Source organism: Oncorhynchus clarkii, chromosome 20 (genome assembly GCF_045791955.1).
Source record: "Oncorhynchus clarkii lewisi isolate Uvic-CL-2024 chromosome 20, UVic_Ocla_1.0, whole genome shotgun sequence".
NCBI lineage: Eukaryota > Metazoa > Chordata > Actinopteri > Salmoniformes > Salmonidae > Oncorhynchus > Oncorhynchus clarkii.
In genome coordinates, this window is record NC_092166.1 from 4,176,384 (window position 1) to 4,203,130 (window position 26,747).

General features: G+C 49.7%; 1 protein-coding gene across 1 annotated transcript; it reads right to left on the reverse strand.

Annotated features, from left to right (window-relative positions):
• Positions 1 to 4,884: 4,884 nt before the first annotated feature.
• Positions 4,885 to 26,747, reverse strand: LOC139377213 (protein APCDD1-like). Its single transcript, XM_071120214.1, has 7 exons — positions 26,317 to 26,747; positions 16,371 to 16,557; positions 11,664 to 11,874; positions 11,404 to 11,580; positions 9,717 to 9,860; positions 6,766 to 7,087; positions 4,885 to 5,593 (listed from the first exon to the last, which is right to left on the reverse strand). Exons 1-7 carry the CDS (start codon positions 26,354 to 26,356, stop codon positions 5,133 to 5,135), a joined length of 1,542 nt encoding a protein of 513 aa, XP_070976315.1. The 5' UTR covers positions 26,357 to 26,747; the 3' UTR covers positions 4,885 to 5,132.

Genomic DNA, 26,747 nt, shown 5'->3' on the forward strand with positions numbered 1-26,747 from the left:
CAGTCAATAACTCTCACAATCAGACTATCACGTTTCAGGTAAGACCCAAATGCAGACTGTGTTGAAGTAACAATGTGTATTACAGCAACAAGGGGGAGGGGGAAACGACAGGTCAAGGCAGGCAGGGGCCGATAATCAAGAGTAGGGGCCAAGGTACAGGACTGCAGGCAGGCTCAGGGTGAGGTCAGGCAGGCTCAGGGTGAGGTCAGGCAGGGTCAGGTCAGGTAGGCTCAGGGTGAGGTCAGGCAGGCTCAGGGTGAGGTCAGGCAGGGTCAGGGTGAGGTCAGGCAGGGTCAGGGTGAGGTCAGGCAGGGTCAGGTCAGGCAGGGTCAGATCAGTCAGGGTCAGGACAGGCAAAGGTCAAAACCAGGAGAGAAAAATAGAGACTGGGGAAAAGCAGGAGTTGATACAAAACGCTGGTTGACTTGATCAAACAAGATGAACTGGCAACAGACAGAGAACAAGTACCCAGGGGAGAATGGGGAGAAGTACCCGGGGGAGAATGGGGAGAAGTACCCGGGGGAGAAGTACCCGGGGGAGAATGGGGAGAAGTACCCGGGGGATAATGGGCGACACCTGGAGGAGGGTTCGAGACAAGCACAAGGACAGGTGAAACAGATCAGGGCGTGACACAGACAAGATAACTTTAAATAGTAAGGTAAGTGTTCTGGGTTGTTGTGGTGATAACATGGTGTAAAGGAAGAAACCTCTCCAGCTGTAGAGGGCTTGAACTGGGCCAACTGTCCCTAGCTACCTACCCTCTAGGCTGTAGAGGGCTTGAACTGTCCCTAGCTACCCTCTAGGCTGTAGAGGGCTTGAACTGGGCCAACTTTCCCTAGCTACCCTCTAGGGCCTAGAGGGTAGCTAGGGAAAGTTGGCCCAGTTCAAGCCCTCTACAGCCTAGAGGGTAGCTAGGGACAGTTCAAGCCCTCTACAGCCTAGAGGGTAGCTAGGGACAGTTCAAGCCCTCTACAGCCTAGAGGGTAGCTAGGGACAGTTCAAGCCCTCTACATCCTAGAGGGTAGCTAGGGACAGTTCAAGCCCTCTACAGCCTAGAGTCTAGGCTGTAGAGGGCTTGAACTGTCCCTAGCTACCCTGAACTAGGAGGCTGTAGAGGGCTTGAACTGTCCCTTCTAGGCTGTAGAGGGCTTGAACTGTCCCTAGCTACCCTCTAGGCTGTAGAGGGCTTGAACTGTCCCTAGCTACCCTCTAGGCTGTAGAGGGCTTGAACTGTCCCTAGCTACCCTCTAGGCTGTAGAGGGCTTGAACTGTCCCTAGCTACCCTCTAGGCTGTAGAGGGCTTGAACTGGGACAACTGTCCCTAGCTACCCTCTAGGCTGTCATTGTAAATAATAATTTGTTGTTAATTAACTTGCCTAGTTAAATAAAAAGTTCAAATTAAACTTGTGCTCATAAAAATATAATGATATATTGCTTGTACAGGGTTGGGGGAATATTTGCCAGGGCTAGTGTGTGGGTGCAGGCTTTGGTTCTAGCCAATCAGTTGATTTGTACAATCAGGCTGCAACAAAATCCTGCAGGCACAGAAACACTGGCCACACCCCTGTTTGAACTTGGTGCTGTTTACGCTTCTGACGACAAAACTCTGAAACAAAATGAGGCCATTATTACCAGTGTACACTATCAAATCTCAATGAGGCCATAATAAACTGTTTACAGTATCAATTCTTTAATTGTTATACATAGTGTACACCCTGTGATGAAGAGGTTGTTTAAGGACACATACAACCAGGTGGTTCACAGGCTAGAACAGAGTACCGTACTTTACTTAAATAAATAAAAACAACACCAACATTTCTAAATGTGGCATAACTGCTGACCTGTACATGACCTGTACATGACCTGTACATGACGTGTTTCTTTATGGGGTTAGAGCAACAAGTGGTGTTTAATTTGACATTTGTTCTTTTTTGGTATCGTGTTGAGGAGTCGAAACAGTAGCATATTGGTTATGTTATATTAGTCCAGGAAGTCTCTGTGATAATGTAGGTGATGTCATTATCCGTAGTCCTATTATCCGTAGTCCTAATGTACTCATGTATTTCCCTTTAAACTCTGAACCCTTTAAACTCTGAACGTTTTAAACTCTGAACCCATACATGGGAGCTCACGTTCATCTTCATTATTTTCTAACAATGAAATATAGTATATTATTGCTTTTTACATATACATGTATCTTATTTCATCTACTTGTCGTACCAATAAGAATGTGATATTTTTAATATTACTGTAGAAGACATCTTCTGTCCGACAGATACAAGGTGGGTCTGAAATGAACACAACCAGATACACTGCTCAAAAAAATACAGGGAACACTTAAATAACGCAATGTAACTCCAAGTCAATCACAGTGTGGGTTTCCACTTTCATTTTGAGTGTGACTCCAAATCCAGACCCTCCGTGGGTTGATAAATTTGATTTCCGTTGATCATTTTTGTGTGATTTTTGTTGTCAGCACATTCAACTATGTAAAGAAAAAAGTATTTAATAAGAATATTTCATTCATTCAGATCTAGGATGTGTTATTTTAGTGTTCCCTTTATTTTTTTGAGCAGTGTGCTTCTACAGTTAAGCAATAAGGCCCGAAAGGTGTGTGTGTGTGTGTATGTGTGTGTGTATATATATATATATATATATATATATATATATATATATATATATTAGGTCATATACAATAAACCCCTGAGGTGCCTTATTGCTGTTATAAACTGGTTACCAACATAATTAGAGCAGTAAACAAGTAGTTATGCGTCATACCTGTTGGTACAGTATATTGTCTGATATACCACAGCTTTCAGCCAATCAGCATTCAGGGCTCGAACTACCCAGTTTATAATTTTCCACTGAATTACAGATACGGAGCATCAGTGGTAGTGTGGCTACTACAGGTGGTTTACCAACAGAGCATCAGTGGTAGTGTGGCTGCTACAGGTGGTTTACCAACAGAGCATCAGTGGTAGTGTGGCTACTACAGGTGGTTTACCAACATAGCATCAGTGGTAGTGTGGCTGCTACAGGTGGTTTACCAACAGAGCATCAGTGGTAGTGTGGCTGCTACAGGTGGTTTACCAACAGAGCATCAGTGGTAGTGTGGCTACTACAGGTGGTGTACCAACAGAGCATCAGTGGTAGTGTGGCTACTACAGGTGGTTTACCAACAGAGCATCAGTGGTAGTGTGGCTACTACAGGTGGTTTACCAACAGAGCATCAGTGGTAGTGTGGCTGCTACAGGTGGTGTACCAACAGTACGTCCTCTGTAATAACGGAGCTCAAAGGAACCCAGATATTAATGGAACTAGTCTCCCCTCGCTCTCCTCTCTCCCCTCGCTCTCCTCTCTCCCCTCGCTCTCCCCTCGCTCTCCTCTCTCCACTCGCCCTCCTCTCTCCACCCGCCCTCCTCTCTCCACTCGCCCTCCTCTCTCCACCCATCCTCCTCTCTCCACTCGCCCTCCTCTCTCCCTCCTCTCTCCACCCGCCCTCCTCTCTCCACTCGCCCTCCTCTCTCCACTCCATTCGCCCTCCTCTCTCCACCCGCTCTCTCCTCTCCACTCGCCCTCCTCTCTCCTCTCCACTCGCCCTCCTCTCTCCACTCTATTCGCCCTCCTCTCTCCACCCGCCCTCCTCTCTCCACTCGCCCTCCTCTCTCCACCCGCCCTCCTCTCTCCACTCGCCCTCCTCTCTCCCTCCTCTCTCCACCCGTCCTCCTCTCTCCACCCGTCCTCCTCTCTCCACTCGCCCTCCTCTCTCCACCCGCCCTCCTCTCTCCACTCGCCCTCCTCTCTTCACTCCACCCGCCCTCCTCTCTCCACCCGCCCTCCTCTCTCCACTCGCCCTCCTCTCTCCTCTCCACTCGCCCTCCTCTCTCCACTCCATTCGCCCTCCTCTCTCCACCCGCCCTCCTCTCTCCACTCGCCCTCCTCTCTCCACCCGCCCTCCTCTCTCCCTCCTCTCTCCACCCGCCCTCCTCTCTCCACTCCATTCGCCCTCCTCTCTCCACTCGCCCTCCTCTCTCCTCTCCACTCGCCCTCCTCTCTCCACTCCATTCGCCCTCCTCTCTCCACCCGCCCTCCTCTCTCCACTCGCCCTCCTCTCTCCACTCGCCCTCCTCTCTCCACTCGCCCTCCTCTCTCCAACCCGCCCTCCTCTCTCCACTCACCCTCCTCTCTCCCTCCTCTCTCCACCCGCCCTTCTCTCTCCACTCCACCCGCCCTCCTCTCTCCACTCGCCCTCCTCTCTACTCGCCCTCCTCTCTCCTCTCCACTCGCCCTCCCCTCTCACCCTCCCCTCTCCTCTCACCCTACCTCTCTCCACCCGCCCTCCTCTCTCCTCTCTACTCGCCCTCCTCTCGCCTCTCCACTCGCCCTCCTCTCTCCTCTCCACTCGCCCTCCTCTCTCCACTCCATTCGCCCTCCTCTCTCCACCCGCCCTCCTCTCTCCACCCGCCCTCCTCTCTCCACTCGCCCTCCTCTCTCCACCCGCCCTCCTCTCTCCACCCGCCCTCCTCTCTCCACCCGCCCTCCTCTCTCCACCCGCCCTCCTCTCTCCACTCGCCCTCCTCTCTCCACTCCATTCGCCCTCCTCTCTCCACCCGCCCTCCTCTCCACTCGCCCTCCTCTCTCCTCGCCCTCCTCTCTCCTCTCCACTCGCCCTCCTCTCTCCTCTCGCCCTCCCTCTCTCCACTCGCCCTCCTCTCTACACTCGCCCTCCCTCTCTCCACTCGCCCTCCCTCTCTCTACTCGCCCTCCTCTCTCCACTCGCCCTCCCTCTCTCCACTCGCCCTCCTCTCTCCACTCGCCCTCCCTCTCTCCACTCGCCCTCCCTCTCTCCACTCGCCCTCCCTCTCTCCACTCGCCCTCCACCTTGTCAACCCCCAGCTTCCATAGCTTCCACAACGTTCAAGGAGCCAAAAAGAGCTCCTTGAAAAAGTTCAAGTTCCTTTTTGTCACAGAAGCAGTCTCCTTTCCCACAGGGTAGAAGCTACAGTAGTTCGTTATCTCGGGGGTAGAATAGAATCCTCTCTCATGTTCCACAGTACACATTCACACTATAACGTCTCTCGTCAGTGTCTCTATGTAAAAAAAAGTGAGACTTTAGTCAGTCAGTCTGTTCCTTAACTATGGCAACGGAACAACAGAAGTGAAACCAACGATGTGAGAACCGCAGCAAAGTTCCTGCTGTTCTGGTTCCACGGTGTTCCACCATTACTCAGCCTAAGGTGTCGGTCCTCATCCTCCTCTCCCATGCCCTCTGACCTCTGACTGCTAGCGGAACACTCGACCAGGGGCATCTGGTACGAAGTCGCTCGTTTATCCGGACGGTTGGGGCTGGACCCGTCGGAGGGTCTCTGTCCGTTGTATAGGAGGTATCGTCCATGGGCGTCCTGTTCCATGCGGAACAGCTCGTACTCTGTGTGTGGGAGGCGGATCCCCAACGCCACGCAGCCATTGGTCAGGGTGACGTCCTGTTCAACTCCGACCTCCCAGGAGCCCTGGGCGCCACACTCGTTACCGTTGAACACGTTGAGGAGAGAAGTGGTGGCCAGGTCCATGGGCATCACACGCATGTGGTTCACTGGAAGGGGGGTAGGAGGGAGGAAGGGAGAGTTGGAGGGGGGGGGGGGGGGAGAGGGTTAGAGGGGGGTAGGAGGGAGGGAGGGAGAGAGAGTTGGAGGGGGTGAGAGGGAGGGAGGGAGGGTTGGAGGGGGTGAGAGGGAGGGAGGGTTGGAGGGGGTGAGAGGGAGGGAGGGTTGGAGGGGGTGAGAGGGAGGGAGGGTTGGAGGGGATGAGAGGGAGGGAGGGTTGGAGGGGGGTAGGAGGGAGGGAGAGAGAGAGTTGGAGGGGGGTAGGAGGGAGGGAGAGAGGGGGTAGGAGGGAGGGAGAGAGGGGGTAGGAGGGAGGGAGAGAAAGAGTTGGAGGGAGGGAGAGTTGGAGGGGGGTAGGAGGGAGGGAGGGAGAGTTGGAGGGGGTGTAGGAGGGAGGGAGGGAGAGTTGGAGGGGGTGTAGGAGGGAGGGAGGGAGAGTTGGAGGGGGGGTAGGAGGTAGGGAGGAAGAGTTGGAGGGGGGTAGGAGGTAGGGAGGAAGAGTTGGAGGGGGGTAGCAGGGAAGGAGGAAGAGTTGGAGGGGGGTAGGAGGGAGGGAGGAAGAGTTGGAGGGGGGGTAGGAGGGAGGGAGGAAGAGTTGGAGGGGGGTAGCAGGGAGGGAGGAAGAGTTGGAGGGGGGTAGCAGGGAGGGAGGAAGAGTTGGAGGGGGGTAGGAGGGAGGGAGGAAGAGTTGGAGGGAGGGAGGAAGAGTTGGAGGGGGGGTAGGAGGGAGGGAGGAAGAGTTGGAGGGGGGTAGGAGGGAGGAAGAGTTGGAGGGGGTAGGAGGGAGGAAGAGTTGGAGGGGGGGTAGGAGGGAGGGAGAGTTGGAGGGGGGTAGGAGGGGGAGAGAGTTGGAGGGGGGTAGGAGGGAGGGAGAGAGGGTTGGAGGGGGGTAGGAGGGAGGAAGAGAGTGGGAGGGAGAGTTGGAGTGGGGGTGAGAGGGAGAGTTGGAGTGGGGGTGAGAGGGAGAGTTGGAGTGGGGGTGAGAGGGAGAGAGGAAGAGTTGGAGGGGGGGTAGGAGGGAGAGTTGGAGGGGGTGAGAGGGAGAGAATGCAAGAGATGAGTTCAGTAATCCATTTTTTTCTGAAATACACAGATCAACATCTCAACCACACACTTCAAAATGAACCGCAACAGGGTTTAACCTCAACCTTTGACCCTTTACCTTTGAAGACGAACTCCGTGCCTCCCATAACTCTAGTAGAGTGCGTCCCTCGGCTGTACCTCCCTCTAGCGTAGATACTGAAGGAGGGGTGTTTGCAGATGGGGTCAGAGTAGTGGTAGTAGTGGCCCTCCCAGGTCTGGTTGTTGTCATGGAAGATGAAGTGACGGGTCAGGAAGAGGACCTCAGGACGGACCTCACAGCGCTGGCTCACCCACTGGCCAGTCAGCCCCACTGTCATGTCCGCCCGCGGCGCCAGGATGGGAGGGTGGAACTCATCCGACCGGTAGATGATACGACAGGCGACGCAGCCGGGGTCATGGTTCTGGAGGAGGAGAGAAGATTCAGAGAGGTAAAGAGAGAGCAGCTTCTCCCTCAGGGAGACTAAAAATATTTGATATGGGTCCTCAGATCCTCCAAAAGTCCTACAGCTGCACCATTGAGAGCATCTTGACTGGCTGTATCACCGCTTGGTATGGCAACTGCAAGGCACCCGACCGCAAGGCGCTACAGAGGGTGGTGAGTACAGCCCAGTACATCACTGAGGCCGATCTCCCTGCCATCCAGGACCTCAAAACCAGGCGGTGTCAGAGGAACGCACCAAAACATTGTCAAAGACTCCAGCCACCCAAGTCATAGACTGTTCTCTCTGCTACCGCACGGCAAGCTACCGCACGGCAAGCTACCGCACGGCAAGCTACCGCAAGGCAAGCTACCGCACGGCAAACGGCAAGTCTGGAACCAACCGAACCCCGAACAGCTTCTTCCCCCAAGCCATAAGACTGCTATATAGCAAATACCCTTTACATTTATTTTTTATATAGATATTTTTTTACTCTCTTGCACTGGACTCTACCCACCCACACACACTGGACTCTACCCACCCACACACACTGGACTCAACCCACCCACACACACTGGACTCTACCCACCCACACACACTGGACTCTACCCACCCACACACACTGGACTCTACCCACCCACACACACTGGACTCAACCCACCCACACACACTGGACTCTACCCACCCACACACACTGGACTCTACCCACCCACACACACTGGACTCTACCCACCCACACACACTGGACTCTACCCACCCACACACACTGGACTCTACCCACCCACACACACTGGACTCTACCCACCCACACACACTGGACTCAACCCACCCACACACACTGGACTCAACCCACCCTGGACTCTACCCACCCACACACACTGGACTCAACCCACCCACACACACTGGACTCTACCCACCCACACACACTGGACTCTACCCAACCACACACACTGGACTCTACCCACCCACACACACTGGACTCTACCCACCCACACACACTGGACTCTACCCACCCACACACACTGGACTCTACCCACCCACACACACTGGACTCTACCCACCCACACACACTGGACTCTACCCACCCACACACACTGGACTCTACCCACCCACACACACTGGACTCTACCCACCCACACACACTGGACTCTACCCACCCACACACACTGGACTCAACCCACCCACACACACTGGACTCTACCCACCCACACACACTGGACTCTACCCACCCACACACACTGGACTCTACCCACCCACACACACTGGACTCTACCCACCCACACACACTGGACTCTACCCACCCACACACACTGGACTCAACCCACCCACACACACTGGACTCAACCCACCCACACACACTGGACTCTACCCACCCACACACACTGGACTCTACCCACCCACACACACTGGACTCAACCCACCCACACACACTTGACTCTACCCACCCACACACACTGGACTCTACCCAACCACACACACTGGACTCTACCCACCCACACACACTGGACTCTACCCACCCACACACACTGGACTCTACCCACCCACACACACTGGACTCTACCCACCCACACACACTGGACTCAACCCACCCACACACACTGGACTCAACCCACCCACACACACTGGACTACCCACCCACACACACTGGACTCAACCCACCCACACACACTGGACTCTACCCACCCACACACACTGGACTCTACCCACCCACACACACTGGACTCAACCCACCCACACACACTGGACTCTACCCACCCACACACACTGGACTCTACCCACCCACACACACTGGACTCTACCCAACCACACACACTGGACTCTACCCACCCACCCACCCACACACACTAGACTCTACCCACCCACACACACTGGACTCAACCCACCCACACACACTGGACTCTACCCACCCACACACACTGGACTCTACCCACCCACACACACTGGACTCTACCCAACCACACACACTGGACTCTACCCACCCACCCACCCACACACACTGGACTCTACCCCACCCACACTGGACTCTACCCACCCACACTGGACTCTACCCACCCACACACACTGGACTCTACCCACCCACACACACTGGACTCTACCCACCCACACACACACAGCCATGATATAATTTTCTGGAATTTTCCAAGCTGTTTAAAGGCAAAGTCAACTTAGTGTATGTAAACTTCTGCCCCACTGGAATTGTGATACAGTGAATTATATAAGTGAAATAATCTGTCTGTAAACAATTGTTGGAAAAATGACTTGTGTCATGCACAAAGTAGATGTCCTAACCGACTTGCCAAAACTATAGTTTGTTAACAAGAAATTTGTGGAGTGGTTGAAAAATGAGTTTTAATGACTCCAACCTAAGTGTATGTAAACTCCCGACTTCAACTGTATACAAAGGAACAAACAGGCCCTAGAACTGAACTGGCCACCCAATACAATTGTCAACTGAAGCCAAAGTCTGTTAAGCGGTGGACAACAGACAGAGCAATACTCACCTTGGAGGTCTGGAAGAATTCCTGGTAGCTAGGTCTGTAGCACATCCTCTGGGCACGCTCAGTGTGGAAGTACCACACACACACACAACGATATACAGTAAAGTACTAACCTTAGCATGTTGTAACGCAGCCTGATAGCTAGACGGCCTATAATAAATCCTCTGGGATTTCTCAGTGTGGATGTCTCCCAGAAACAGCTCCTCAACCAGGTGATCCACGTTATGATGGAGGTACTGTTTCTCCACACGCTGCAGCTGCAGGGGGAGAAGAAGAAGGAGGCGGAGGGGTTGGGGGGTAAGAAGGAGGCGGAGGGGGGGGAAGAAGAAGGAGGTGGGGGGGTTGGGGGGGAGAAGGAGGCGGAGGGGTTGGGGGGGAAGAAGTAGGGGTTGGGGGGGAAGAAGGAGGTGGGGGGGTTGGTGGGGAAGGAGGCAGGGGGGGTTAGGGGGGGAGAAGAAGGAGGCGGGGGGGTTGGAGGGAAGAAGGAGGGGTTGGGGGGAGAAGGAGGCGGAGGGGTTGGGGGGGAAGAAGTAGGGGTTGGGGGGGAAGAAGGAGGTGGGGGGGTTGGTGGGGAAGGAGGCAGGGGGGGTTAGGGGGGGAGAAGAAGGAGGCGGGGGGGTTGGAGGGAAGAAGGAGGGGTTGGGGGGAGAAGGAGGGTTTGGGGGGGTAAGAAGGAGGCGGAGGGGGGGAAGAAGAAGGAGGTGGGGGGGTTGGGGGGGAGAAGGAGGGTTTGGGGGGGAAGAAGGAGGCGGGGGGAAGAAGGAGGTGTTGGGGGGAGAAGGAGGCGGAGGGGGGGAAGAAGAAGGAGGTGGGGGGGTTGGGGGGGAGAAGGAGGCGGAGGGGTTGGGGGGGAAGAAGTAGGGGTTGGGGGGGAAGAAGGAGGTGGGGGGGTTGGTGGGGAAGGAGGCAGGGGGGGTTAGGGGGGAGAAGAAGGAGGGGTTGGGGGGAGAAGGAGGTGGAGGGGTTGGGGGGAGAAGGAGGCGGAGGTGGAGGGGTTGGGGGGGAGAAGGAGGCAGAGGTGGAGGGGTTGGGGGGGGAGAAGGAGGCGGAGGTGGAGGGGTTGGGGGTGGAGAAGGAGGTGGAGGGGTTGGAGGCGAAGGTGGAGGGGTTGGGGGGGAGAAGGAGGCGGAGGTGGAGGGGTTGGGGGGGGAGAAGGAGGCGGAGGTGGAGGGGTTGGGGGGGAGGAGGCGGAGGTGGGGGGGTTGGGGGGGGAGAAGGAGGTGGAGGTGGAGGGGTTGGGGGAGAAGGAGGCAGAGGTGGAGGTGGAGGGGTTGGGGGGAGAAGGAGGCAGAGGTGGAGGGGTTGGGGGGGAAGAAGGAGGCGGAGGTGGAGGTATTAAGGGGGAAGAAGGAGGCGGAGGTGGAGGGGTTAAGGGGGAAGAAGGAGGCGGAGGTGGAGGGGTTGGGGGGGAGAAGGAGGCAGAGGGGTTGGGGGGGAAGAAGGAAGTGGAGGGTTTGGGGGGGAGAAGGAGGGTTTGGGGGGGAAGAAGGAGGCGGGGGGGGGGGGGGGAGAAGAAGGAGGCGGGGGGGTTGGGGGGGATACTTTAGTGTCCAATTTAGAAGAATGTCCAACAGAAATGTATTATCTTCTACTTTCTCCCTTGGAAAGACATAAACAGACAGGTTGGTGTGGTCTGAGCAGAGGTGCAATGCCCCCTGGGCAGTTTCTAAGGGTCAAGTGCCTTGCTCAAGAACACAACAACTGGATATGGCATCTAGCTGCCAACCCGCTCCCAACCAGATTTAGTCTGGAGTGGGATTTGAACCGGCCACCTTCCAGTTCGGAGCCCTCCTCACTAACCTGCAACTCGTGCATGGAGAAGTTGAGCTCCCTGGAGCAGTCACAGCCACCCTCCTCACTCCACAGCTCATAGTTTACATTGGGTTCCCATGGTGCTTTGCTCCTCATGGTGCCCCGACAGCTCCGGTTCAACCGCTGGCTCAGGTCCTTGGCCACCTCTGCACTGTGACACACCACCTGAGTAGTGGGATAGATACACATGTACTGTATAAACACACACAGACACACACACACACACACGGTCATGCTGGAAGACACACCTGTGTGCGGTGGATCTGGTAGTCAGCCTCTGTTCCTCCTCTGATGATCCAGGAGGCCTGTCTGAGCCTCAGCCGTCCCTGGACCACCAGGGTGTAGGTGGGGCTGGTACAGTGGTTGTCCATGTAGTAGAACTGGTTGGCCTGGAACGTGTTGTTGGGGAAGAACCGGTACGACCGCGTCAGGAACTCTGGGCCAGGACGTACCTCACAGCTGGCCGACGGAGAGAGAGATGGATGGGGAGAGGAGTTAGAGAGGTGGATGGGGAGAGGACTTAGAGAGAGGTGGATGGGGACAGGACTTAGAGAGAGGTGGATGGGGAGAGGACTTAGAGAGAGGTGGATGGGGACAGGACTTAGAGAGAGGTGGATGGGGACAGGACTTAGAGAGGGGGGGATGGGGACAGGACTTAGAGAGGGGGGGATGGGGACAGGACTTAGAGAGAGAGGGGGATGGGGACAGGACTTAGAGAGAGAGGGGGATGGGGACAGGACTTAAGAGTTGTGTGTTTTCCAAAGTAAACATCATACTGATTCTTTCCCACATGTCTGAGTATTTCCCCCCCAGACAGAAAATGTATCTGTTGGAGACGGGAATTCAGTCAAAAGCACACTGCACTACAGATTTCGGTTCAACTGTAAATTACCTTAAAAATCAAAAGAAATGTGCTTGTCTACAACGCATCTTTGATTGAATACCGTCGCCAATGTCACTGTATGTTGCGTTAAGGTTGGGGGTTAGGATTAGAGTTAGGGTTAGGATTAGAGTTAGGGTTAGGATTAGAGTTAGGATTAGAGCTAGGGTTAGGATTAGAGTTAGCTTTAGGATTAGAGTTAGGGTTAGGACCTATTTTCTCTCCATATCCCTGGATTTCTACCGCAAGCTCTGGACATTTACACCTGGATCTTGCAGCTAGCTAGCTGCTATCCGAGTGACTATTGGCTTACGTCGGTCCCGGAGCAAACATCAATTATTCCGGAGCGAGCCAGCTGAAGAGTTCCATCAGCCACTCCTGGGCTACAATCACCTATCCGGACCCGTTTTACTGCCGACGCCGAGCCCCACTTGGCCTTCACGGCTGGACTGCCGACGGCCCGGCTAGCTGTCTGAATCGCCGTGACCCCAACCAACCTCACTACTCCTGGACCCTTATGATCACTCGGCTAAGCATGCCTCTCCTTAATGTCAATATGCCTTGTCCATTGCTGTTCTGGTTAGTGTTTATTGGCTTATTTCACTGTAGAGCCTCTAGCCCTGCTCATTATACCTTATCCAACCTTTCAGTTCCACCACCCACACATGCAATGACATCACCTGGTTTCAATTATGTTTCTAGAGACAATGTCTCTCTCACCATCACTCAATGCCTAGGTTTACTTCCACTGTATTCACATCTGTATTCACATCCTACCATACCTTTGTCTGTACATTATACCTTGAAGCTATTTTATCGCCCCCAGAAAACCTCCTTTTACTCTCTGTTCCGGACGTCCTAGATGACCAATTCTCATAGCCTTTAGCCGTACCCTTATCCTACTCCTCCTCTGTTCCTCTGGTGATGTAGAGGTGAATCCAGGCCCTGCAGGGCCTAGCTTCACTCCTATTCCTGAGGCGCTCTCTTTTGACGACTTCTGTAACCGTAAAAGCCTTGGTTTCATGCATGTTAACATTAGAAGCCTCCTTCCTAAGTTTGTTTTATTCACTGCTTTAGCACGCTCTGCCAACCCGGATGTTCTAGCCGTGTCTGAATCCTGGCTTAGGAAGACCACCAAAAACTCTGAAATCTCCATCCCTAACTACAACATTTTCAGACAAGATAGAATGGCCAAAGGGGGCGGTGTTGCAATCTACTGCAGAGATAGCCTGCAGAGTTCTGTCCTACTATCCAGGTCTGTACCCAAACAATTTGAACTTATACTATTAAAAATCCACCTCTCTAAAAACAAGCCTCTCACCGTTGCCGCCTGCTATAGACCACCCTCTTCCCCCAGCTGTGCTCTGGACACCATATGTGAACTGATTGCCCCCCATCTATCTTCAGAGCTCGTGCTGCTAGATGACCTAAACTGGAACATGCTTAACACCCCGGCCATCCTACAATCTAAGCTTGATGCCCTCAATCTCACACAAATTATCAATGAACCTAGCAGGTACCACCCCAAAGCCTTAAAAACACGGGCACCCTCATAGATATCATCCGAACCAACTTGCCCTCTAAATACACCTCTGCTGTTTTCAACCAAGATCTCAGCGATCACTGCCTCATTGCCTGCATCCGTAATGGGTCAGCGGTCAAGCGACCTCCACTGTCAAATGCTCCCTGAAACACTTCAGCGAACAGGGCTTTCTAATCGACCTGGCCCGGGTATCCTGGAAGGATATTGACCTCATCCCGTCAGTAGAGGATGCCTGGTTATTTTTTTTTAAATACCTTCCTCAGCATCTTAAATAAGCATGCCCCATTCAAGAAATGTAGAACCAGGAACAGATATAGCCCTTGGTTCTCTCCAGACCTGACTGCCCTTAACCGACACAAAAACATCCTATGGCGTTCTGCATTAGCATTGAACAGCCCCCGTAAAATGCAACTTTTCAGGGATGTTAGAAACCAATATACACAGGCAGTTAGAAAAGCCAAGGCTAGCTTTTTCAAGTATAAATTTGCTTCCTGAAACACAAACTCAAAAAAGTTCTGGGACACCGTAAAGTCCATGGAGAATAAGAGCACCTCCTTCCAGCTGCCCACTGCACTGAGGATAGGAAACTCTGTCACCACCGATAAATCCACTATAATTTAGAATTTCAATAAGCATTTTTCTACGGCTGGCCATGCTTTCCACCTGGCTACCCCTACTCCGGCCAACAGCCCTGCACCCCGCACAGTAACTCACCCAAGCCTTCCCCATTTCTCCTTCTCCCAAATCCAGTCATCTGATGTTCTGAAAGAGCTGCACAATCTGTACCCCTACAAATCAGCCGGGCTAGACAATCTGGACCCTTTCTTTCTAAAATGATCTGCCAAAATTGTTGCAACCCCTACTAGCCTGTTCAACCTCTCTTTCGTATCATCTGAGATTCCCAATGATGGGAAAGCAGCTGCGGTCATCTCCCTCTTCAAAGGGGGGGACACTGTTGACCCAAACTGCTACAGACCTATATCTATCCTACCCTGCCTATCTAAGGTCTTCGAAAGCCAAGTCAACAAACAGATTACCGACCATTTTGAATCCCACCGCACCTTCTCCGCTATGCAATCTGGTTTCAGAGCTGGTCATGGGTGCACCTCAGCCACGCTCAAGGTCCTAAACGATATCTTAACCGCCATCGATAAGAAACAATACTGTGCAGCCGTATTCATTGACCTGGCCAAGGCTTTCGACTCTGTCAATCACCACATCCTCATCGGCAGACTCGATAGCCTTGGTCTCTCAAATGATTGCCTCGCCTGGTTCACCAACTATTTCTCTGATAGAGTTCAGTGTGTCAAATCAGAGGGCCTGTTGTCCGGGCCTCTGGCAGTCTCAATGGGGGTGCCACAGGGTTCAATTCTTGGGCCGACTCTCTTCTCTATATACATCAATGATGTCGCTCTTGCTGCTGGTGAATCTCTGATCCACCTCTACGCAGACGACACCATTCTCTATACTTCTGGCCCATCTTTGGACACTGTGTTAACTAACCTCCAGACGAGCTTCAATGCCATACAACTCTCCTTCCGTGGCCTTCAACTGCTCTTAAATACAAGTAAAACCAAATGCATGCTCTTCAACCGATCGCTGCCTGCACCTGCCCGCCCGTCCAGCATTACTACTCTGGACGGTTCTGACTTAGAATATGTGGACAACTACAAATACCTAAGTATCTGGTTAGACTGTAAACTCTCCTTCCAGACTCACATCAAACATCTCCCATCCAAAGTTAAATCTAGAATTGGCTTCCTATTTTGCAACAAAGCATCCTTCACTCATGCTGCCAAACATACCTTCGTAAAACTGACCATCCTACCAATCCTCGACTTTGGCGATGTCATTTACAAAATAGTATCCAATACCCTACTCAATAAATTGGATGCCATCCGTTTTGTCACCAAAGCCCCATATACTACCCACCACTGCGACCTGTACGCTCTCGTTGGCTGGCCCTCGCTTCATACTCGTCGCCAAACCCATTGGCTCCAGGTCATCTACAAGGTAAAGTCCCCCCTTATCTCAGCTCGCTGGTCACCATAGCAGCACCCACCTGTAGCACGCGCTCCAGCAGGTATATCTCTCTGGTCACCCCCAAAACCAATTCTTCCTTTGGCCACCTCTCCTTCCAGTTCTCTGCTGCCAATGACTGGAACGAACTACAGAAATCTCTGAAACTGGAAACACTTATCTCCCTCACCAGCTGTAAGCACCAGCTGTCAGAGCAGCTCACAGATTACTGCACCTGTACATAGCCCATCTATAATTTAGCCCAAACAACTACCTCTTCCCCTACTGTATTTATTTATTTATTTTGCTCCTTTGCACCCCATTATTTCTGGAGTTAGGGTTGAGGTTAGGGTTGAGGCTAGGGTTAGAGTTGGGGTTGGATTTAGTGTTAGGATTAGAGTTAGGGTTGAGGGTTAGGGTTGACGCTAGGGTTATGGTTGGAGTTAGGATTAGGATTTGAGTTAGGGTTGAGGCTAGGGTTGGGGCTAGGTTTGGAGCCTGGTTTAGTCGTACCTGGTGGAGACCCAGTGTCCCTCTATGTTGGGGGGAATCTGGACGGTGATCCGGGCCCCGTGGTGGAGATGCTTCAACATGTGGTGACACTGGGAGTGTTTAGCAGGACGACCAAACGTCTTCTCCAGGGACAGCAGGCGGTTAGAGCGGCCCTCTGAGTAGTGGAGGGACGAACCCTCAGCCCAACCTAATGGGAGTTAACAGAGACAATAGGTTACAAACCCTCAGTCCAACCTAATGAGAGACGATAGGTTACAAACCCTCAGCCAGACCTAATGGGAGGCAACAGAGACAATAGGTTACAAACCCTCAGCCCAACCTAATGGGAGTCAACAGAGACAATAAGTTACAAACCCTCAGCCCAACCTAATGGGAGTCAATAGGTTACAAACCGTCAGTCCAACCTAATGGGAGTCGACGTAGACAATAGGTTACAAACCCTCAGTCCAACCTAATGTGAGACAACGTAGACAATAGGTTACAAACCCTCAGCCAGACCTAATGGGAGTCAACGTAGACAATAGGCTATAATTAGTAAGGCACTCAACAGTGGCAACAAGAGTTGTTAGCACCAGCATATGTTCTACTCATTTAAACAAAAAAAAAGTGCTTAGTAGGAATCATTGTTTCCTGGGAACAATTTACACATAACGTCAATGACTAGACCTAAGCCACAGTCTGAGATGCCTTGAAATACATCCACAGGTACACCTCCAATTGATTCAAATGATGTCAATTAGCCTATCAGAAGCTTCTAAAGCCATGATATCATGTTCTGGAATTTTCCAAGCTGTTTAAAGGCAAAGTCAACTTAGTGTTTGTAACCACCAGTGTGTTGGTTTAGCATTGAACTGAGAATGCACAAGCAGAAAATAACCCCACACCTACTGTAAAATATGGTGGTGGATACTTTTTGTTTTTGTAGGGAGACTCAGCAAGCTGCGAGATCCGAGCGATTTAAGGCGTTAGACTTGAAATCCAATGCGGTCTCCCCGTTTTCGAACCCTGCTCACAGCACTTTGACAAACGAGTCTTTATTTGTAACATGTCATTGGTGACTTCATATGGATAATGTGCTTAATACTCAGTCATTTTAAGTCTTCAGAAAACATCTTCCTTGACAACCAGTTCGAATAGGCTCTTCTTCTCCAATACAAATTATCAAGGAACCTACCAGGTACAACCCTTAATGCGTAAACATCGTCACCCTCATAGATATCATCCTGACCAACCTGCCCTCTAAATACACCTCTTCTGTCTTCAACCAGGATCTCAGCGATCACTGCCTCATTGCCTGCGTCCGAAATGGGTCAGCGGTCAAACGACCACCCCTCATCACTGTCAAATGACCACCCCTCATCACTGTCAAACGACCACCCCTCATCACTGTCAAACGACCACCCCTCATCACTGTCAAACGACCACCCCTCATCACTGTCAAACGCTCCCTGAAACACTTCAGCGAGCAGGCCTTTCTAATCGACCTGGCCCGGTGTATCCTGGAAGGATATTGATCTCATCCCGTCAGTAGAGGATACCTGGTTGTTTTTTAAAAGTGCCTTCCTCACCATCTTAAATAAGAATGACACATTCAAAAAATGTAGAACTAAGAACAGATATAGCCCCTGGTTCTCTCCAGACCTGACTGCCGTTGACCAGCACAAAAACATCCTGTGGCGGACTGCACTAGCATCGAATAGTCCCCGCGATATGCAGCTTTTCAGGGAAGTCAGGAACCAATACACGCGGTAAGTTAGGAAAGCAAAGGCTATTTGGTGAAGAGCACATTGACTTGTTTAGGACTCAAAACTCAAAGTTTAGGACTCGAGACTTGTCTTGATGGTCTTGATGGTCTTGACTCGAACTTGCCTCCAGCCGATAGAAACTTTCAACTTGTTCTCCTCACTAAGCAACGAGTCGGAGTCAGAGGCCGAGCCTTCTCTGAGGGAGGAGAGACCAGAGAAGGCTCGGCCTCTGACTCCGACTGAGACGCCGAAGCCTCCCACCATTAGCTCTGACAAATTGAAAACTCTAGTCACTGGCGACTCCATTACCCGTAGTATTAGACCTTAAACAGAATCCTCCAGCGATGGAATGATCTGCAGATCCATGTGAGAGACGCAGATTCAGTCTCAACCTTTAACTCTTTACATTTAGCCTATAACCATTACATTTAGCCTATAACCTATACATTTAGCCATAGCCATTACATTTAACCTATAACCTATACATTTAGCCATAGCCATTACATTTAGCCTATAAACATTACATTTAGCCTATAACCATTTAATTTAGCCTATAACCATTTAATTTAGCTTATAACCATTACATTTAGCCTATAAACATTACATTTACCCATAGACATTATGAAATACTTCTCCGTACTGCTTATGAATGTGGTTTGTACGGGTTATTAATGTGGTTTGTATGGGTTATGAATGTGGTTTGTATGGGTTATGTGGTTTGTATGGGTTATGATTGTGGTTTGTATGGGTTATGAATGTGGTGTGTATGGATTATGAATGTGGTTTGTATGGGTGATGAATGTGGTTTGTATGGTTTATGAATGTGGTGTGTATGGGTTATGAATGTGGTTTGTATGGGTGATGAATGTGGTTTGTATGGATGATGAATGTGGTTTGTATGGTTTATGAATGTGGTGTGTATGGGTTATGAATGTGGTTTGTATGGGTTTTGAATGTGGTTTGTATGGGTTATGAATGTGGTGTGTATGGGTTATGAATGTGGTATGTATGGGTTATGAATGGAGTTTGTACGGGTTTTGAATGTGGTTTGTACGGGTTTTGAATGTGGTTTGTACGGGTTATGAATGGGGTTTGTATGGGTTATGAACGGAGTTTGTATGGGTTATGAATGTGGTTTGTATGGGTGATGAATGTGGTTTGTATGGGTGATGAATGTGGTTTGTATGGGTGATGAATGTGCTTTGTATGGGTAATGAATGTGCTGTGTATGGGTAATGAATGTGCTTTGTATGGGTAATGAATGTGGTTTGTATGGGTAATGAATGCGGTTTGTATGGGTGATAAACGGGGTTTGTACGGGTTATGAATGTGGTTAGTATGGGTTATGAACAGGGTTTGTACGGGTTATGAATGTGGTTAGTATGGGTTATGAACAGGGTTTGTATGGGTTATGAATGGGGTTTGTATGGGTTATGAATGGGGTTTGTATGGGTTATGAATGGGGTTTGTATGGGTTATGAACAGGGTTTGTATGGGTTATGAATGGGGTTTGTATGGGTTATGACAGGGTTTGTATGGGTTATGAATGGGGTTTGTATGGGTTATGAATGGGGTTTGTATGGGTTATGAACAGGGTTTGTATGGGTTATGAATGGGGTTTGTATGGGTTATGAACAGGGTTTGTATGGGTTATGAATGGGGTTTGTATGGGTTATGAACAGGGTTTGTATGGGTTATGAATGGGGTTTGTATGGGTTATGACAGGGTTTGTATGGGTTATGAATGGGGTTTGTATGGGTTATGACAGGGTTTGTATGGGTTATGAATGGGGTTTGTATGGGTTATGAATGTGGTTTGTATGGGTTATGATTTGTGGTTTGTATGGGTTATGTTTGTGGTTTGTATGGGTTATGAATGTGGTATGGAGTCCTTATATACAGCAGGTACTCTTTCAAGTGGACAACGTCATTCGACTATAGTCTCCTAGGCATAAATGACATCAGGGGCATGTGTTGTCGAGTATTTCCTCGAAGAGTTTCCTCGAAGAGTTTCCTCGATATGTTTCCCTGAATAGCTTCCTTGAAATGTGACCAACAGCTCGTTGGTATCTGATCCTGTACTGTTGCACCTGATACCCAGCCCTTACATACTAGTCACAAACTGTGTGCCAATAACTTCACATGTAACTATATAAAAACTGTAAATATAACTACATTATTTTCAGAACGTGCATACCAGCAGGAAATACCACTTTTAAAAGATAAAATACATACCCTGAGTACTAGACTACAGGTCGGGAACATTGTCACAACATTGCCGTTTGTCTTGGAGATGGACTCATTCACTCACTGGTGGTTCTGTGTCAACTGGAAAAGTTTCTCTGTGATCTAGAGCTCTGCTGGGAGCTCGGTGATTCTCTTTGATTTAGATAGAAAACCAACAGGAAAGGTTCTCTGTGATCTAGAGCTCTGCTGGGAGCTCGGTGGTTCTCTTTTATTTAGATTATAAAACAACTGGAAAGGTTCTCTGTGATCTAGAGCTCTGCTGGGAGCTCGGTGGTTCTCTTTGATATAGATAGAAAACCAACAGGAAAGGTTCTCTGTGATCTAGAGCTCTGCTGGGAGCTCGGTGGTTCTCTTTTATTTAGATTATAAAACAACTGGAAAGGTTCTCTGTGATCTAGAGCTCTGCTGGGAGCTCGGTGGTTCTCTTTGATATAGATAGAAAACCAACTGGAAAGTTACTCTGTGATCTAGAGCTCTGCTGGGAGTGTAGCGGATGTGAAACGCTAGCTTAGTTAGCGGTGGTGCACGCTAAATAGTGTTTCAATCGGTGACGTCACTTGCTCTGAGACCTTGAAGTAGTGGTTCCCCTTGCACTGCAAGGGCCGCGGCTTTTGTGGAGCGATGGGTAACGATGCTTCGTGGGTGACTGTTGTTGATGTGTGCAGAGGGTCCCTGGTTCGCGCCCGGGTATGGGCGAGGGGACGGTCTAAAGTTATACTGTTACAGGAGCTTGGTGGTTCTCTTTTATTTAGATTTAAAAAACAACTGGAAAGTTTCTCTGTGATCTAGAGCTCTGCTGGGAGCTCGGTGGCTCTCTTTGATTTATGGTCAATCCATGTCATTTCAGCAAGCCATGACACCCACCATCTCAGATTGTTCTGAAATCGTTTCTGTAGTTAGAAACAGATAAGATCAGCATTCCTGTGACATTATGTTGATGAAATATAATTTAATATCTGAGAAATTAAGCTAATTGATTAAATCCAAATTGGCCATCTTAATTTATAGAATTCATATACACTGAACAAATATATAAATGCAACATGGAACAATTTCAAAGATTTTACTGAATTACAGTTCATATAAAGAAATCAGTCAATTTAAATAAAGTAATTAGGCCCTTATCTAAATAAATATAGTACCTAACATCCGATTTGGACCAGACATTTTTCTAACAATGAGTAAGAAATGCTCAAAAGCCCCCCCCCCCCCCCTCTTTGTCTGACAAGTAGCATGGAGCTGCGGCTTGGAGTGTTGTTTCTTCATCCTATGTAATGTATTCTCAATTAATTTAGTCAGAGAAATTAGTCATTGAATGTATTAGGTTTATGTCCCATCCTACATCCTGATAATACCAGGTTCTGACCACTAGATGGTGCTGTTCCTGATATTACCAGGTTCTGACCACTAGATGGTGTGTTCCTGATATTACCATGTTCTGACCACTAGATGGTGCTGTTCCTGATATTACCAGGTTCTGACCACTAGATGGTGCTGTTCCTGATATTACCAGGTTCCAGAGGTGGGACCAAGTCATTGTTTTACAAGTCACAAGTCTTAGCACTCAAGTCCCAAGTCAAGACAGGCAAGTCCGAGTCAAGTCAAGACTGTCAAGTATCAAGGCAAATCTCAAGTCCTAAACAAGTCATAATGTGCTCTTCACCAAATGTAATACCATGTCATATTTGAAACAAGAGTAAAAGTATGTTATATTTACGCAAATCATGAAAGCTTTAAAATAAAAAATCTAGATATTCATTACTTTCCAAATAAACGTTATATTTCCATGTAAATACATGGTTAGACATGAGAAAGAACCCCCCGCCCCCCACTATCTCTCTGTGACAGCGGGACAGGCGTGGTAGGCCGAGTCGGGTCATGTGGGGTGGTTGCATAGAAATACATCACCTACAACAGCCTTTGCCGTGTAGAATAGAGAATCGAGTACAGATCTATAAATTGCATTTCTATCTGGTAAACTGTATCTGAATGCGGTGCCTCAGATGAAATAAACCGCCGTTCTTCATTCATTATCAGAAGAGAGAAAGATCAAAACGGTAGAGGACAGCCGAGAGGGGGGGGGGGGGGGGGGGGATTTGTGTGAAGCATAAACACAATCAGAGGTTCAAGCACCCCCCGTAATCAGCAGGTTAGGAAGAGTACACAACCAATCTAGGAGGCACTCTGCCACAAATGTGCTCATTTGATCTTTTCCAGCTTCAAACAGCGTGGTGGCGAGTCAATCTGAAAGTCTAATCAAGTCAAGCAGTGAGGAGGGCACATAACCATACAGGCTCCAGACATCACAAGCAGTGAGGAGAGCAGATAACCATACAGGCTCCAGACATCACAAGCCAGGCAAAAAGAAACCCATGAAACAAGTTACACACACTCATAAACACACAACCTCGTGTGATGGATAGCTGCCGGCTATATTAGCCACGATTTACTGTTCTTTGTGCAGCTTCAAATGTCGAACAAAGTTGGAAGTTGTTGTGCCTCCGTCTGTAATCGGGTCGGGGAGGGTCGGGGAGGCTTGGGGAGGCTTGGGGAGGGCCGGGGAGGCTTGTGGGGGGTCGGGGAGGCTTGGGGAGGGTCGGGGAGGGCCAGGGAGGCTTGGGGAGGGTCGGTAGGGTTGGGGAGGGCCGGGGAAGGTTGGGGAGGGTCGGGGAGGCTTGGGGAGGGCCGGGGAGGCTTGGGGAGGGTCCGGGAGGGCCGGGGAGGGTTGGGGAGGCTTGGGGAGGGTTGGGGAGGGCCGGGGAGGCTTGGGGAGGGTCGGGGAGGGTTGGAGAGGGCCGGGGAGGGTTGGGAAGGGTATCAGGGCAGGTGGAGTCATAAGGCTCACGTCCAAGTCAAGTCACGAGTCATTGGTGTTAATGTCAAAGTCGAGTTGCAAGTCATCATATTAATAAACCCCAGGAGCAGTAGCTGCTGCAGGAACTAATGGGGATCCATAATAAACCCCAGGAAGAGTAGCTGCTGCCTTGGCAGGAACTAATGGGGATCCATAATAAACCCCAGGAACAGTAGCTGCTGCAGGAACCAATGGGGATCCATAATAAACCCCAGGAAGAGTAGCTGCTGCCTTGGCAGGAACTAATAGGGATCCATAATAAACCCCAGAAAGAGTAGCTGCTGCCTTGGCAGGAACTAATAGGGATCCATAATAAACCCCAGGAAGAGTAGCTGCTGCCTTGGCAGGAACTAATGGGGATCCATAATAAACCCCAGGAAGAGTAGCTGCTGCCTTGGCAGGAACTAAAGGGGGCTCCATAATAAACCACAGGAAGAGTAGCTGCTGCCTTGGCAGGAACTAATGGTGATCCATAATAAACCCCAGGAAGAGTAGCTGCTGCCTTGGCAGGAACTAATGGTGATCCATAATAAACCCCAGGAAGAGTAGCTGCTGCCTTGACAGGAACTAATGGGGATCCATAATAAACCCCAGGAAGAGTAGCTGCTGCCTTGGCAGGAACTAATGGTGATCCATAATAAACCCCAGGAAGAGTAGCTGCTGCCTTGGCAGGAACTCATGGTGATCCATAATAAACCCCAGCAAGAGTAGCTGCTGCCTTGGCAGGAACTAATGGGGATCCATAATTAACCCCAGGAAGAGTAGCTGCTGCCTTGGCAGGAACTAATGGTGATCCATAATAAACACCAGGAAGAGTAGCTGCTGCCTTGGCAGGAACTAATCGTGATCCATAATAAACCCCAGGAAGAGTAGCTGCTGCCTTGACAGGAACTAATGGGGATCCATAATAAACCCCAGGAAGAGTAGCTGCTGCCTTGGCAGGAACTAATGGTGATCCATAATAAACCCCAGGAAGAGTAGCTGCTGCCTTGGCAGGAACTCATGGTGATCCATAATAAACCCCAGGAAGAGTAGCTGCTGCCTTGGCAGGAAGTAATGGGGATCCATAATTAACCCCAGGAAGAGTAGCTGCTGCCTTGGCAGGAACTAATGGTGATAAATACAAATACAGTCTGTCCGTCCATTACGTAACTCTGATCTGGGTTCTGTCCCAAATGCCACCCTATTCCCTATGTAGTGCATTACTTTTGACCATGGCCCACTGATCCAGTCTGACAGCCTGGTTTTACAGTCTACACTGATCCAGTCTGACAGCCTGGTTTTACAGTCTACACGGATCCAGTCTGACAGCCTGGTTTTACAGTCTACACGGATCCAGTCTGACAGCCTGGTTTTACAGTCTACACGGATCCAGCCTGACAGCCTGGTTTTACAGTCTACACTGATCCAGTCTGACAGCCTGGTTTTACAGTCTACACGGATCCAGTCTGACAGCCTGGTTTTACAGTCTACACTGATCCAGTCTGACAGCCTGGTTTTACAGTCTACACTGATCCAGTCTGACAGCCTGGTTTTACAGTCTACACTGATCCAGTCTGACAGCCTGGTTCTACAGTCTACACGGATCCAGTCTGACAGCCTGGTTTTACAGTCTACACTGATCCAGTCTGACAGCCTGGTTTTACAGTCTACACTGATCCAGTCTGACAGCCTGGTTCTACAGTCTACACGGATCCAGTCTGACAGCCTGGTTTTACAGTCTACACTGATCCAGTCTGACAGTCTGGTTCTACAGTCTACACTGATCCAGTCTGACAGCCTGGTTTTACAGTCTACACTGATCCAGTCTGACAGCCTGGTTCTACAGTCTACACGGATCCAGTCTGACAGCCTGGTTTTACAGTCTACACTGATCCAGTCTGACAGCCTGGTTCTACAGTCTACACTGATCCAGTCTGACAGTCTGGTTTTACAGCCTACACTGATCCAGTCTGACAGCCTGGTTCTACAGTCTACACTGATCCAGTCTGACAGCCTGGTTTTACAGTCTACACTGATCCAGTCTGACAGCCTGGTTCTACAGTCGACACTGATCCAGTCTGACAGTCTGGTTTTACAGCCTACACGGATCCAGCCTGAGAGCCTGGTGTCACTACTGTAGGGATAGGCTGCAATAAAGTCCCACTTAATTGAATGTTAGATTCACTTAAACACACTTATGGGTAAGTGGATTCTAAAAGGTATTTTTATCTCGTAGCTCATTTGAAGTGGTGGCCAAGTCATTTGAACAGGTCAGTTTAAGTTCAGTACTCTACTGTTAGACAGAGAGAGAGGGATTGTGTGTGTGTGTGTGTGTGTGTGTGTGTGTGTGTGTGTGTGTGTGTGTGTGTGAGCTAGTAGAAATGTTTCGAGTAGTTGGGCCCTGTCTCCCATTGTGTTCATCTACCCTGTTGCCATGGCTACGCTTTTATTACTTTCTTTGCCTCAAATATGTCCAGCAATTTGGCCAAACACATTGGTCATTACCAAATACTCGTTTCAATTCTGGTGACAACTTTTCGACTCATGGGTATTTTACCATATTATACAATTATCAGGCCAAATAGAGAAAAAATATTTAGAAAATTAGTTACAGTCTAAATATATGTACATGAAGCCCAAACCAGGCTGTATCACAACCGAACGTGGCTGGGAATCCCATAGGGCGGCGCACAATTGGCCCAGCGTCGTCCGGGTTTTGGCCGGGGTTGTAGGCGGTCATTGTAAATAAGAATTTGTTCTTAATTGACTTGCCTAGTTAAATGAAGGTTAAACAAAGGTTACACAAGACTATGGCCTAATGAGGTATAGTTTGGCCCTATATGGAGGGTCTATAACATCTAGTAATATACGGAGGGTCTATAACATCTAGTAATAGTAATTGCGGAAACCAAATTGATGAACTAACATCATAATTATGTGTGCGTGCGCTTGTGCACACTATTGTTTAGGAGGGGATTTCATATAGACTCCAATTAAAAGTAATATTCAATTATTTAAAAAAGGAACATTTCTATTTTACAGTTACTTGAAAAGTTAGAATTAGACAGCGAACACCATTATTATAAATTCAGTAAAACACATATTGTAATGTCTCTTACCGAAAACCGCAACGACGAGTAATACTACGGAAGGCCCCATTCCTGTAGACTTTGGGAACAGTGATGAGCCTGTTTCTATGGAGTGTTAATGTTCCTCAACGGCGCGTCCTCAGTCAATACTTGATGGAATCCAACATTCTGTGTCCATAATGTGTCTCAATGATATCCAGCAAACATCAGAGGATGTTGGAATAATGAGTTTAATTGTTATTAAACTGAATTTTAGGCAACACAAGGAATCATTTCATTACGTGTTTGTACGGCTTCGAAGAGCGAAGAAACGAACGTCCCATACTCCGATCCATCTAAAGTTTAAGTGCGCCTCGTCTTCTATTACAAAACAAGAAATGTTCGACTACAGAAGTTGGCGACATGTTTTTCTTTGTCTCCCCAAACTAAATAGAACGTGCTGCAACGGAATATAGACTTGT